Raw genomic sequence first — 15783 nt, forward strand, 5'->3', positions numbered from 1 at the left:
GGAACCATGCTTCACTATTATTTAGGATTTATAAAATTAAATTGGATTTTAAACACTTCTTTTACATGGAATCCCATTGGTATACTTGAATTAATTTAGTTCCTTCCTAAGTTACCATGGTAGGTCTATTTTAATATGTTTAATTGTTTCTACCATGTTAGTTGACTTGAAAATGAATTTATTGTTTGAAAAATCCTTTATCTTACCATCGTATGTCTTTTAAAAGTTACTTTAATTATTAATTGTTATGTTAGACTCTTTTCTATTTTGGCAGGGTTAAAAAAATAAATTTTACTCCTTATTACCATGATAGACATTTTTCTTTCATGATAGGTATTTGCAAGGTTGAGTTTTGTAATTAATTACCTTTTTACAAGGAAATCCCATTTAAAATTTAGAGTGTTACAAATGATATTACTTAAACTAAGAATTTACTAAAATTAAAGTAAGAATTTATATTTATCTATAACATTTATAGATAAAGATATGTGATTTTGAATTAAACAAATAATTGAATTAGATATTTTTCCTCTTGGAGGATATAATGATATTGTATTTTACGGTACTTCATCTAAATTTAAATTTTTTTCCATAAAAAATATAAATTTAAATTTTTGAAATTCTAATCTATATATTTTATAATGATTTGAATTTTAAATATTTAAATGTAGATGAAAAAAAACTTAAAACTAATTTATTTTATTTAGAAGATATGCATGTTGTAACCACATTTTTAGTTTAAATACGTGTGTGTTTCTAAAAATTTAGTCCAAATCTAATCTCAAAGACACAAACCAATAGCCAAACCTGATACCCAAAACACATAATTGTTATACGGAAAAATGATTTATGAATTTATATAATTTTGGAACATAGCAATTTATCTATATTTATTTGTAGAATTTTTAACAAAGATTTTGCAGTTATTAGCTTCGGTGTATATTTATTTTTGGATTTACATATAAATAAAATAATTATTTAGTCAATTTTATTTTTCAATTATTGACATGTATAAATATTACATTATTTTATGTTAATTCTTAACTGCATATGATAACTATGAAATTTAATAATAATAGCAGTAATAGTAGTTTAGTAATAGAAAGAAGATTTGACAAGCGTAAGAATGATATATTATTAGGTTTACATTTGTGAATCTGAAACAAAATTCAACAAAATAATATATCGATTTGATTGATATTTTAAATATACGCAAGATTATTTTTTATGTGTATTCTCGCAAAAAAAAAAAGTGTATTAATGTAGCATCAAATATAAAAAATGAAATAAACTAATTAAGTCAAGTCAAATTGATTTTATTAAATATTAGAAACATGATACGTGAGTAATACATGTATGCAACCAGGAAAGTGTTAGATAGAAAAAAGAAATATAACTACATTTTTTTCATTTATGGTTTATAAAATATAAAACTGAATCCGAAAAGAAGTGTATCTCTTTTATGCATGAAATAATATGTATTTTTATTCTTATAATAATAATAATAATACTTAAAGATAGATTAAATTAATTGTTATTGAAGATTATCGACTTTAAAAATTTCAAAACATAAAATTATTTCTTTATACCCTAAATCTTAAATCTTAAAAATAATTTTAAAATTAAAAATTGACTTGATCCATATCTCTTATCACTTTCCCAACTAATCAGCGAAAATTACTGATCAATTGCTGTTTTTAGACCACTAGCTAATCCCAATAGGCTTTCTTCAATATCTCGCCTATCGAATTCCTTTTACCTTTTGACTGATCTACTGAGCGTATTCGATTTATTCTTGATCGATTCGATTCCAACGTATCTATACCTAAAAACCCTTTAATTTCTTCACCTTTTACTTAAGTTTTATAAACCCTAATCCCTTACTATGTCAAGCTCTTGTGCGGAGGCGATGGACGACTATTGGTGCAGCGATGACGATTACAATTGCTCCGATCAGGGTTCCATTGACGAAGAGTACAACGACGAAGGCTTCAACGACGACGAACTAGACATCGGATCGCCGGTCACAACGTATAATGGTCCCACAGCTCTGGTGATCACAAGAGAATCACTTGTCGCCGTGCAGAAAGAAGATTTGCGCCGAGTAATGGAAATGCTTTCACTGAGAGAGCACCACGCTCGTGTTCTTCTTATTCATCATCGTTGGGATGTTGAGAAGCTTTTTGCAGAGTATGTAGAGAAAGGAAAATCCGCCATGTTCACTGAAGCTGGTGTTACGTGTTATGAATTCGAACCTGGTTCGAATTCTGATCCATCATTTTCTTCTTCATCAGTCTCTTGTGAGATCTGTATAGAGGATGTTCCCATTAATGAAATAACAAGAATGGATTGTGGTCACAGTTTCTGCAATGATTGCTGGACATCTCACTTCATTGTCAAGATAAACGACGGCCAAAGTAAGCACATCAGGTGCATGGCACACAAATGTAACGCAATTTGCGACGAATCTGTCGTGAGAAATCTGCTCTACAAAGAGCATACCGGAACAGCGGAGAAATTCGATCGGTTTCTTATTGAATCTTACATTGAAGACAACAAGAGAGTCAAGTGGTGCCCTAGCGTTCCTCATTGTGGTAACGCAATACGTGTTGATGATCAAGAAGACGAACTATGTGAAGTTGAATGTTGTTGTGGTCTTCAGTTTTGTTTCGGTTGTTCATCGGAGGCTCATTCGCCGTGTTCTTGCTTGATGTGGGAGATATGGTCTAACAAGTGCAAGGACGAGTCAGCAACTGTGAATTGGATCACAGCTCATACAAAGCCTTGCCCTAAATGCAGCAAACCAGTTGAGAAAAATGGTGGCTGCAACTTGGTTAGTTGTGTCTGTGGTCAACCATTTTGTTGGCTTTGTGGTGCGGCCACAGGCCGTGATCATACTTGGTCAACTATAACAGGCCATAGTTGTGGACGCTACCAGCCACAAGAGAAAATAGCTGAACTTGCAAAGCAAAAGCTGTATCGATACATACATTATCATGACAGATACAAAGCTCACACAGACTCATTGAAGCTTGAAAGTAAGTTAAAAGAGACTATGCAAGACAAGGTTGATGTTTTAGAGGAGAGGAATATGAATGATTCTAATGCGCCACTCAGAGATTATAGCTGGGTGGTCAAAGATGGACTCACACGACTCTTTAGATCAAGGCGGGTGCTATGTCATTCGTATCCATTTGCGTATTTTATGTTTGGAGGTGAGATGTTTAATGAGTTGATGTCAGAAGAGGAAAGGGAAATAAAGCAGAACTTGTTTGAAGATCAGCAGCAGCAACTAGAGGCAAATATTGAGAGGCTATCAAAGTTTCTTGAGGAACGGTTTGATCGGTTTGAAAATGACAAAGTTATGGAAATAAGGAATCAAGTCACTAACCTCTCAATTGTTGTTGATAATCTGTGCCAGAAGATGTTTGAGTGTATTGAAAATGATTTGTTGGGTTCTCTTCATCATCATCATCACAGGATTGCTCCTTACAGATCAAAGGGCATAGAGAGAGCATCTAAACTTTCAGCTTGTTCATCATGAAAGCCAATAGATATTAACACTGGTGAAACAGCAGCTTACGTAGTAAGCTTTAACAAATTAATTAAAATTTCATGTATTTGATCTAATCATTCATTTTAATTTGTTTGACATGTGCCACAAGTGATCCTGGCACTACCCTCCTGCCGATTCCCCCCTGAATGTACCCTTCATGTTCTGAACTGCGTGTTTTGGTTTTTTTTCTTTTAATTACTGGTACTTTCCTTTCCCAAGCTTTTGCTTGCCATATTATTAAGAGAAAAGATACATATGCCACAAGTGGTTTGCTTTACAATATGGGCGTATTTCTATGATTTATTCATGTAAAAAAATTCCAAATTATTTTTCTTACCACTATTGTTGCTGAATATAATCTATTTGCTTTTATTCCTATACCTTCCCTAGTTTTGTATTCCTTCTAATCCCTAGTATTAGAAGCTTTTAACTACCTTATTAGAATAAAAAAATTTCAGTTCATTCATTAAATAAGACTTAAAACAAAAAAAAAAATCAACTTTGTCTCTATTGAAAATTAAAATAGGAAGGTAGAGAGAGATTCATAGTATACAATGATGAATCATAACTTTACGGGTTACATACAAAGTAAAAATATCCATTAATTTTTTCTTCAGGAGTACTCAATCTCCCTAACACTATATGGGATATTTTTTTAGGGGGAAATGGAATGGAGTGAGATGGCTAAAAGGCCTAAGCCATTATTTGCGACTTTTTTTTTTTTAAAAAAAGAAGAATAGAATGGCAATGAAGGGCCTCTAGAGCCCTCTTTTTCCATCCATAGCTCAATATTTTTTATGCCCCCAAATTGAGGGGTCAAGGGTAGAGTAGCACAATATAATTATTTCATTTACAAAATTACCCTTAGCCTCCTATCCTAATAAAAAAATTGCATATGTTATTTTCATTCTTCAGCCATCTATCTCGCCTCCTGTTAGGGTTGCACATGGGCAGGGTTGGATCAGGCATCACCTCTACCCATTACCCAGTTCAATGTGCAATTGGGCACCAAATTGGCCTGATTGATTCAAAAATATTTTTGCAAATAATTTTAAAAAATACATATAAAATTTTTTTCTTGAAATAATAATAATAATTATTATTTAAAATATATTCTTCATAAAACTAATATTAGAATCAAAAGTAATTTTTTAAAAGTTCAAATGAACAACAATTGCCAATTATTTTTACATAATAATAAGATAAAAATAAATTTTAAATTTTGAAAGAGATTTAAAAAATTGTAATGATAAAAAATGTTTAAAAGATCCTAAAAAAATATAATTCATGATAACTTTCAATAAAAAATAATGCCACACATGTTTGGGGAAGGCAAGGTTTGACCCCCTATCGCTAGCCCTATGTGCTCGAATGCTTCGTGTAGGGCTAGACTAATCAAGCATTCAGGCATAGTGTATAACCCTACCTCCTATCATATCTTTTTCACTCCTGCCATCTCTCTCTCTCTCTCTCTCACCTTTCAACATTATGATGATCTGTTGTGTTTTCCTCTTATATGCAACATGAGTCTTTGCTTAAATAGCTATGTTACTTGCTTTCTCTTTTTATTACTAATTCTTGAATATTTTATTTGATCGTTAATTTTACTTATTATTACTATTTTTTTGCATAAATATTATAATTATTTAATGGGCATTATTTTTAAAAAAATTTAGTCATATAGGTAATATTGAAAGAAAAAGGTTTTAAACCATTCTTTTCCATTCATTTTATAATAACTCCCAAACAATGGTCATGTAAAATCATTGCTTCTAATCATAAAACTCCCAACAATTGAAAAATTTATAATGAGTGTAAGAATACTTATGAACTTGTTATAATGAGTGTAATAATACTCATTCCATTAAATTTGGCTAATGTCCATTAACGTGGATTGTTAGAAAAAGAAGCAAAGATAAGATGCAAAAATACTTATAAATGTTTTTCTTTATAAGCTTTTGGTATTCTTAAGTCAACAATAGTATATGTATACCCATTAGCTTTATAAAAGAGACCATATAACTAAGCTCGACCCTAACAACTCAAGCATTTATCCTTATTCAAGCTGGTCTAAATACCCAAATTGTTAGATATTATTTTTGTATTTCTTTTTTTAATCAATTTAATTTTTATCTTAAAAAATTAATATTTTCAATTTTTGATCTAATTTTAATTTTAATTTATTAAAAATAAAAAAGAATTTGGATATTCAAACTAAGCCTACTTGCGTTTGGACTTGGCATGACCTGAATAAGCCCAAAGTAAAGATTTTCTAAACTCCCAAATTTAGTCCTGAGATTTTTTGCATTTGTTTGGGCTGGCCCATTAGGCTTGACCCAAAGTACAAGCTCTAACCTTTTTCAATCTATTAAAATAATTTGACATTGACCATAAAATTCTAAGAATAGAACTTAATGGATTAGGACATGTACGAATAAAAATAAAAATAGAGTTAAAAATAATTTTTAAAATAAAATTTAAACATGTACGAATTCTCAAATCTACTACTAGATAAACATAATAAATAGAATAATATTTTTAAATAATTATTTAGTTATCATCCACGTCAAACTTGGTTAAAAATGACGAATAAATTATAGTAAAAATTTCTTATATGTAAGGGCTAAACAATATAAAAAGTTAAAGAAAAAACAATTCAAAAAATAATATTTTACTTATAATTAAATAATTTTATTTTATATAATATAATGATGGATAATTTTTCATATTCTTAAAAAAAGTACAGTTTACACAAAAGTTATTAAAAGTTTTAAACTAATTGAGGCAATAATTTTAATTTAGTAGTCTAACCATGATTGAATTGATATCAACTTGATCATAATTAAAATAAAATAATAATTAAAATATATAAAATATTTATATATAACCTAAGAGAAATATTTAAACAATTAAGACATTACTTCACAAGTAAAGGAAATGTTCATGAATAAATTACACATAATACAATAAAACAATACAGAATTACTTAAGTACAAAGTTTATAAGTTATTATTTTTTTTTTATTCTTTCAAAGTTAAAATAATATTTTATGCTTAAAAGAATTATTTAAAAATTAAAATTGGTTCAAAAGTAAAGAAAAATATTTTAAAAAAGTTTCGGGTATTCGAACTGACTTGAATAAGCCTGAAATCCGAAGGTGTTAGGGCCGAACTTAGCTATATGGGCTTTTTAGAAGGGGTAGGATACTTTAAGCTTGATCCAAATAAGTTCAGCCTAAATTGAGCCCAACCTAAATAAGCCTAGTTCACTCGAATTACTGACTCTAACACAATTTGAAAAACAGAGCAGTGCATTGTGGCTAGTGCATAATGCGACGCTTGTTGCTTGTTTATGATAGCAAATTTTACTATCACATGACTGCAATTCTAGGCGACTTCCAGCAAGCCCCATTTCTTCATTCAATGTCTGAATGAGATGATTTAGGTATTTACGAAAATTTCTTTTTATAGAATAGCTAATGGCACTAATTTTACTTCCAAATTAAATCACATAAGGAAGTTGGACACTCATTCATTTCACAACATTTTCTCACTTTCATAACCAAAAGAATGTCCAAAACCCCACACAAGTACCAAAAGTCATTCTTAACACCTAGACCATACTCATTGGACTCAGAACTACTTGCACAACACTTTAGATACACATATACACTACCATATCAAATTTTCACTCCTTAACCCCCTAATACCAAAAACAAAAAGGGGAGGTTTTGGCATTGCATTTCACAATATACCATCCATATCATGTTTTAAGTTAACCTTATTACACTTACACTAGTATTTTGGCACTATAAATATTTACAAGTTATTATAAACATCTTAGGGCCTAAAATACATTTCAGACATTATAAAAAGCTACATAGTGCAAGTGTAAACAAAATGCATCTTAATTGGCAATATACTTATCTATTACACAAATTACACAAAATAATTAAGAATGTGAGGCCTTACAGTAGGAACCCTAGATTCCTAAGCCTCTAGAAGCTTTTCTCTTTCTACACCTAAGCTAGAGCCTAAAAAATATTGAAATGAAAGGTGAGTCTAGCCACTTAGTAATCAAGGCACACCTACCCTATGTAGTTGTATATCAATTATTAAAACACATAAAGTGAGTTGATTACTCAAACACATTCAATTACATATAATACAAGCTATAATTCCACAATTCATTTCACTTTTAGATATCTCATCTCAATTACGGAGTACATTTTCACAAGACACACAGATATATGACAATGACATAAATAATTAATCCCATGCACATTGTTACAACACAAATAACTATTTGACAATAGCACACTTGCAACCACAACTTATCACAAACTTAATAATCATGTGACACGTCGAGTAGACATATATGCATGATCAACCACCTTATACCCTCCTTATATCTTTCGACTGAAACCATAGGCTATAATATTGAATAGAGCTCTGTTCATGTGACTGAACTACCCAATCTCACTAATAGTGAGGTGTGACTCGACCAAAGATCACATAACTCACTTTCAGACCACTGTTTCCCCCACTCTCGAATCTCTTGGGTGTCGTATACCATAAGCTAACCTCCTCGATAAACTGGTGGAGATAACTAGGTTCTAAGTCCTCAAAAAATTATGAGACAACGTTATACCCTTATACATCGAAAAGCAGTCAAAAATAACATATGGATTATAACTACTCCTCTCTTTAGGTGAACTCTCGCTAATAGATCATGAAATGTATAATGCTTACTCATTTCACAATTTCAATATCAACATATTAAGCTTACGTCAATGTGCTATCTAAGTGAGCATCAATATTATTTTCTCACAATCATTATCCATTTCAATTTTTAACCTCAAAACATGTTCCCATTCCTCATTTAACAACACATGCAGTACTCATATATTAATACAATCATGATATCATCACATCCATATCACATGCTTCTTATTTTAGTTATATCTCATAACTTGCAAGATGTTTTGAATTAGCTCTACATTTCAATTCAAAACAAGATCTATACACATTCACAATTCAACCAAATATCAAGGCTCATGACATGCTTTCATGTTCACAATCAAATCATACATGCAAATATGCACATTTTCATAATTAACACTCAATTAACAAATAAATACCTAAAGTTGAATTTCTCCAGTTACCTCAAATCTTTGAAAAGTTAAAGGTTTACCCCTTAACAATTAGCTTCTAAACTTGCTTCTTAAGCCAAACGTGATACTCGAATGATTAATCTATAATTAATCAAATTCAACCTCAATTAACATTGTTACAAATATACTTTAAACTCTCATTTCCCACATCTAAAATACCTAATGCCTATATTTCTTACATTTAGGCCTACCCATAAGGTGTATTAACTTTCTTTAACACTATACAGCTTCATTAAGATCCTACATTGCCATTAATACCTCAACCATCCCCATAACTCATATTTAATGCCTTATTTTTGGACATTAATGAAGCTTACCAACCAAAAGCTCATAAAATCATCAATCCAAAGTTCAAACAACCTAAATAACTCTCATTAACTCTATCTAAGTTAATAGGTTTAGACCTATAACCTATATAGATCGAAATTCATCATTCTATCTTAAACATTAACTTTAATCCTCATAATAATGGAAGAGAGAGAGAGGAAAACAGTGTAGGGCACTTACCTTAGGTGTTTTTTAGTACTAAAATACTCTTAAACTATCAATGTGGCAAAAGCTAGCAGAGCAAGAATGAGCTTCTTCATTTTCCTTTTCTGATTTTTGTCTCAGTTTGCGAGCCACTTATCAAAAATTTTGGCCATACGTTGACGTGCACGCTACACGCACCACAGTGCAAGCTACAGAGAGGTCCTCCTTCTTCATTTATCATCTATGCACCACGGTGGATGTGCTACATACCAAGGCATATGGCACAAAGATAATCCCTTCAAGTTTTTCTCACCTTTTCAATGCCCAGGTGACCTGATTTCACTTCAGACCTGCATTTCAAGCTGAAATTATAATCAAATATACTTATTAGACCTCTCGAGACACATATCACATTAAATCACTCAATTGTCATAATTAAACTCAATTAGTTAGGGTTAAATTTTTCTAGGATATTACAATTGCAATATAGAAGGAGGGGTTGCTAAGTGTTAAGTTGAATCAGAGTAGGAAAAAGGTGAAAGGAGGAGATGCACTAATTTTTGGTGTGGGAGCATTGGTCTCAGATAAAAGAGCCCTTGATTGTGGCTTAGAATGATGAGATGATCAAATCATAACTGTTATGATATATTATCTATATATGTATATAGAGATTTAGTTTGTTGAGATATTATCTATTGAGATTTATTCTATTGAGGTTTAAAGAATATTTTGTATTCATTAGTCATTATTGGGATATTCATCAGTTATTATTATAATGTTCCATATATTGTCTTTGTATCAATAAAGTACAACACTTTTTAAGTCTCCTTTCTTTCTCTTATAACCTTTCTCTTAGTTTCTTTCTCATTTGTGCAAGAATAACTCTTAGTTTTCTTCTTTTAGCTTAGTGATTCGTTTCGTTAAGAATCACTCCTGAGTTTTCCAACTAGTGATTCATTGCTCCGAGAATCATTCTAACTTTTCTATCCAGTGATTCATTCCTCCTAGAATCACTTTCAAGTTTTTTGCCTAGTAATTCATTCCTTCAAAAATTATTCTTGAGTTTTTTTCCCAGTGATTTATTCCTTCAAAAATCACTTATCCACCCATTCATTCATTCATTCCTCTAAGAATTACTCCCAAGTTTTTCACCAAATCATTCATTCCTCTGAGAATCACTCTTGACTCTCATGTTTTCATTCCTTTGAGAATCACTCTTGAGTCTTTTGCCCAGTGATACATTCTTTTGAAAATCACTCTTGAAGCTTTTCGCTAACTAATTCATCCTTTAGAATCTTCTAAGTTTTTTGATCACGAATTTATCTCCTTCAAAAATCACTCCAAGATTTTGTTTAATAATGATTTATGGTTAATGCATAAGAGAATCACCCCAAGATTATATTTGCTCTTTTAGAGGCATCTCTCTATCATACATTCTTCAGATTAAGCAATACATGTTGTTACAAACTTAAAGGCATCTTATGTTTGAGGGGGAGTGTTATGATATATTCAAATTCATTTTTCAAATCAAGCAATACAAGTTGTTACAAACCTAAGATCTCGAGTTTGACGAGAAGTGTTATGACATATTATTTATGAAAATTTATTCTACTATAATATTATCTATTAAGATTTAAAGAATATTTTGTATTCATTAGTTATTATTATGATGCATATATTTTAAGCTCTTCATAGTAATAAATTATGGCACTTTTCCAAGGCTTCTTTCTTTCTCTTATGACTTCATTCAATAACACATGAGAGTGAGTAATTCTCTTAAGGCCATTAATCTTATTTCAAGGGAAGGGATTCTCTTTACTTCAAGTTGTTGTAACTTGCCTTCCTATTATTTATAAAAACAATACTGGCTAAAATATATATTTAGTCCTTTAATTTTGTAAAATATTTTATTTTAGTTTCTTAACTTTATAAAGTATCTCTTTAGTCCTTTAACCCTAACATTATTAGTTTTATTCCAACAAATTACTTGAAACTTTCAAATATTGACAAAATATTTTCAAATGTTAATATATTAAGTTTAATTTTTTCAAAATAACAATAATTGAGACAAAAAATAATTATTTGAAACTAAAGATGTTGGGATTAAAGGACTAAAAAGATATTTTATAAAATTAAAGGACTAGATTGAAACCTTATATAAAGTTAAGAGACTAAAAGTATACTTTAGCAAAAAAATCTAATGCAATATTTGGAAAAAATGTAGATGGATGGTGTGGCTGCTCATAAATTTTACTATTATGCAACTAATCCTATTTGTTGGCCAAAAAAAAAAATCCTATTTGATATGGGAAAATGACAATTAGGACCATATAAAGACATTGATGATAATCGAAAACCTTAAAATATTGAAATACCAAAAAGGATCATAGCTATTATTTGTAATTAAAATATTTATAATTATTGAAATAACTAATAGAAGGTCAATCATGAATTTAAGAAAACTTGGTTGTGAATTTAAAGAAAATCACTTATGAATATAGAAAGTCAATTGTAAATGGATACATAGTTTTATGAATATATACATTGTTACTTGTAAATTTTTAAAAAGCTACTTAGGAGTTGTTGAAAGATTTGATGAGGCAATCCATTTTTCCTCAAAGATTAAATTTATTGAGTTTTAACTATCACTTACTCTTATTATTTTTCATTGGTATTTAAACTTATAGTATTTTGAAAATCTAGAGAAATACACCAATGATAATATTGATCTGGAGATTATTTATCTCAATTCTTGCTTCAAGATTTAAGGTCAAAGTAGTATATTAGTGGTATAATTTTGCAAATTTTATTGTTTTAGATCAGTGGTTTGGTCTCCAAAATTTACAGTTTTATAGTTTAGCAAATTAAATTGTATAGTTTGGATATTTGTCAAATATTTTTTTTGTTGAATTGTTCTGGATTTGCTGCTAGAATGTATTCTTGATTGTTCTATTTATGTACAGTGTTGAGACATATTTTGATAAAAAAACAATATATAATAAAAGAAGGTTTAGTTCCTACATTACTTGGTCAATAAATCAGCATAGATATTGTTTTCTACTTCAGTTGAATGATTAATTGTAACATCTTAAAATTTAATTAGGAATTAATTAATTTAATTAAGGGAAAAATGAAAAAAATGAATTTACTAAGGTAATGGTGGTTAGGGATTATTAATGGACTATATTGGACCCCTAAGCAACATTGGATTGGGCCTAGAGGAGTTATTAGGTTAGGCCTAAGAGTAAGACACAATGAGGTTGGGCCTTATTGTGTCATCTACCATGGCGGGCATTGCAAGCAACACGACAAACAACCTTTTTCATTTTAAATTTGTCTTTAGACATATTAAGAGACAGAGAGGGAAAAGAGAGGGAGGTGGAGGCAGTGACTTATTCTTTACTAGGGCTTGCTCATTGGAGTCCTTGGAGATTATCGAGCTTATAAAACATTAGGTAAGCTTCTCTAACTGTTCTCCTCTCTTTCTACCCAAATTTCGAGCTTATTTTTTTAGTGTGGATGTTAGTTTTCGGCTATACAGGGGTAATAGTTGAACCCAATGAGTTTAGTTGGACTATTGGGATGTTATTTAAGTTTCTAAACTTATGGTTAGGGTTTAGATAGGGTTGTATGTTTAGTTTGTGTTTTTTTTAAAAAAAAACCCTAGACTTGAAATCCTAAATTAAAGGTTAAAAGGTTTAATAATTGATTTAAATAAATGCCTGGGAGTTTAATAAAGCTATTAAAGTTAATGGGTATTAAAGTTAGCTAATAAAATGAATTTCGGGCACCTTGAGAGATTATAGGTAATTATGGATTAATGCCTATGATTAGATATTGATATGTTGAGTAATGTTAATTGTAGATTAATTACTCAATTTGCTTGAGCATACTTGGAAGCTTTGGTTGAGGAGTAATTAGGTGCCCCTTTGATTGACTCAAGAAGTAGAGGCAATTGGAAACTTAAATTCTCTCATACATTTAATTTAAGTACTTATTATAAGTGTTAACCTCTAGAAGTTCATGTTATTTCATCACATTTTCCTTAGATTCTAATCCGTTTTAGTTCAATTGTATATGTTTTTATTACCCAAATTAGGAAAATGTGCATTTTGTTTTGGGCTTGTGTTCTTGGCTTTAATTTGATATTTTTAGCCTAATTTCATGTTATTTTGATTAGAAACGTTTCTGGAGCTTTATGGATATTTTTGGAAGGCGTTTGGATGAAGAAATCAAGAGCTAATTGAATGATTTTCGTTAGCTGTAAAAACAGTGCAAAACTGTCAAAGTCGTCCCAAAGTCGTGACTTTCGTTCGTGACTTTCACCGCTGTCAGAAAAACGCTGCGTTTCATTTATCAGAAATTAGTTGGTTAGGATACATATAAGCTGAGAGCTCGACCCAGAATGGATTCTTCAGACTTTTAGACACTTTTGGAGCTTGGTTGTGCTAGGGTTTGGGCATTGGAAGAGTTGGGATCAAGAGATTGAAGCTTTGAAGACATTTGGAGCTCATTTTCTTTAGTTTTTCTATTCCTCTTCCCTTTCCTCTCTTGTAATCTGAAATGGGTCTACTTATTTTGTATATTTGTAGCTTGTGGATGATTATGAGTAGCTAAACCCTTTGTTCTAGGATTATTTGGAACCCTTGTATGGATTAACACCATATTTCTCCTCTCTTTTTGTGATTAATGATATATATGTGTTTATTTTACTCTTTCCTTAATGCTTCTACTTGATTGGCCACCATTTAGATGTTGGGTTTACTTAATTGATGCTTGAGAGGGCTAGGTTGAGTGTAGAACTTGGGTAAAATTATGTAAGAACTTGATATTTGCATGTTGAATGGATGGTTTTGCTAGTAAGATAGAGATATACTTGCTAGCCTTGCATAGCCACATTAGGGTTGGTGTTCAAAATTGAGTTTTATTAATTGTAACAAGAGATTGGGCAATTAATTTAACTAAACACTTGTTCATGACTTGAGAGAGCTTGTCCAAGTATTTTTAGAACCCTAGGTTAGCACTTATTTTCATTAAAAGCATTTATGAGAGGAGGTAATTTTGGTGTTATGAAATGTAAGGGGGACAATTAATCCTAGGTCTCAATTTGTGTTGGAAGTTTGTGAATCACTCACTTTTCTTTATTTTCTAGTATTAGCTTCATAAGCAAAATCATTTTCACCTAACTATGTGTAGCTCAACTTGATCAAATTTGCTTAGTCTTTTGCTTGATCATTGTTTTTCAACAAATCCTCAAGGGAATGATACTCTACTCATTTTATATTACTTGCTATGACCCGTGCACTTGCGGTGAGCAACAAGTTTTTGGCGCCGTTGCCGGGGATTTGCTTTTAAAATATTTTGATCAACCTTAAACTAGTAATATTAGATTTCGCTTGAGCTTTGTAAATATTAGTTCTAGATTTTTATTTTGTCTTTGTTCAGTGCTTTTGTTTTAGTTTGATACTTCTTGGGTTGTTTCTTCTTTAGGTACCCATTTGGCATATGCAAGTCATAGGCCCAGAAGGATTGGAAGTGATACTTGAAGGATTGACAATCTTTGAAGAAACCGAGTCTCCTAATTCTGAAAGAACTCCTGAATCGGGAAACATGGCAGAAGACCAGTATGACACCGCCTCAGTCAATGACTTTGCTAACCGGAATCTGAGGGGTACTCAATCTTGTATTCGAATGCCGGAGTTTCAAGCACATACTTTTGAGATCAAGCCCGCCATGATCACAATGCTTCAAATGAATGGTGTGTTTCATGGTCTATTCAATGAAGATGCTGACAAGCACTTGATGTCTTTTGTGAAAGTATGTGATTCTTTCAGACAAAATGGGGTGCCTAAAGATGTCTTGCGCTTGCGGTTATTTCTAATTTCTCTACAAGACAAGGCTAAAGAATGGTTCAACAATCTTCCCGAAGGTTCTATTAGTTCATGGGAGGATCTTGAGAACAAGTTTAGAGCCCGATTCTTCTCTGATGATAAAATAGTAGAAGCAAGAGATGAGTTTCTTAGTTTTAAGCAATATCCAGAGGAACATCTCTATGCAGCTTGGGAGAGATACAAGATGTTGATGAAGAAATGCCCTAATCATGGAGTGGACAAATGGGTAGTGATTCAGATTTTCTGTAATCGTCTGAATCCATCTTCGAAGGCCATGGTTGATTCTATCACAAATGGGGGATATCGAAATGTGCCTGTCAATGAAGTTTTTCGCCTCTTAGACCAATTGTCTGCGAATAACACTCAAAACATGGATAGAAGGAATACATCAATGGTGACTAGTGCTAAAGATGATTCCTCTTCCCAGATTGTATCCATCTTGAATGCAATGAACAAGCGTTTTGATGTGTTGGAATCTCAAATGCAAAGGGGAAATTCTCATAATGTGCATGCTATCCAAGCCATTCCAACTGTGTGCAATCAATGCAATGATATGCACATGCCCGATCAATGTCCTCTTTATATGACCACTGAGTCTGTCAACTATATGGGCAAGTTTCAAAACCCTCACAACAACCCTTACTCTCAAACATACAACTCAGGATGGAGGAATCATCCTAATTTTTCATGGA

General features: G+C 31.3%; 1 protein-coding gene and 1 non-coding gene across 2 annotated transcripts; one reads left to right on the forward strand and one right to left on the reverse strand.

The window, feature by feature from the left end:
* The first annotated feature begins 1909 nt into the window (after positions 1–1909).
* LOC129295375 (probable E3 ubiquitin-protein ligase ARI2) lies at positions 1910–3544 on the forward strand. The gene has a single exon (XM_054933888.1). The coding sequence runs from the start codon at positions 1910–1912 to the stop codon at positions 3542–3544; it is 1635 nt and encodes a 544-aa protein (XP_054789863.1).
* An 11657-nt stretch (positions 3545–15201) lies between these two features.
* LOC129295377 (small nucleolar RNA R71) lies at positions 15202–15307 on the reverse strand. The gene has a single exon (XR_008589563.1). It is a non-coding gene; the product is annotated as a small nucleolar RNA R71 (small nucleolar RNA).
* Between the last annotated feature and the right edge of the window lie 476 nt (positions 15308–15783).

The sequence above is a fragment of the Prosopis cineraria genome, unplaced genomic scaffold (assembly GCF_029017545.1).
Source record: "Prosopis cineraria cultivar Desert tree isolate PC_DT_omini unplaced genomic scaffold, ASM2901754v1 PC100, whole genome shotgun sequence".
NCBI classification, from domain to species: domain Eukaryota; kingdom Viridiplantae; phylum Streptophyta; class Magnoliopsida; order Fabales; family Fabaceae; genus Prosopis; species Prosopis cineraria.

Bases quoted from the DNA above. Each gene is read 5' to 3' on its own strand.
- LOC129295375 (XM_054933888.1), top strand. From the start codon at position 1,910: ATGGACGACTATTGGTGCAGCGATGACGATTACAATTGCTCCGATCAG.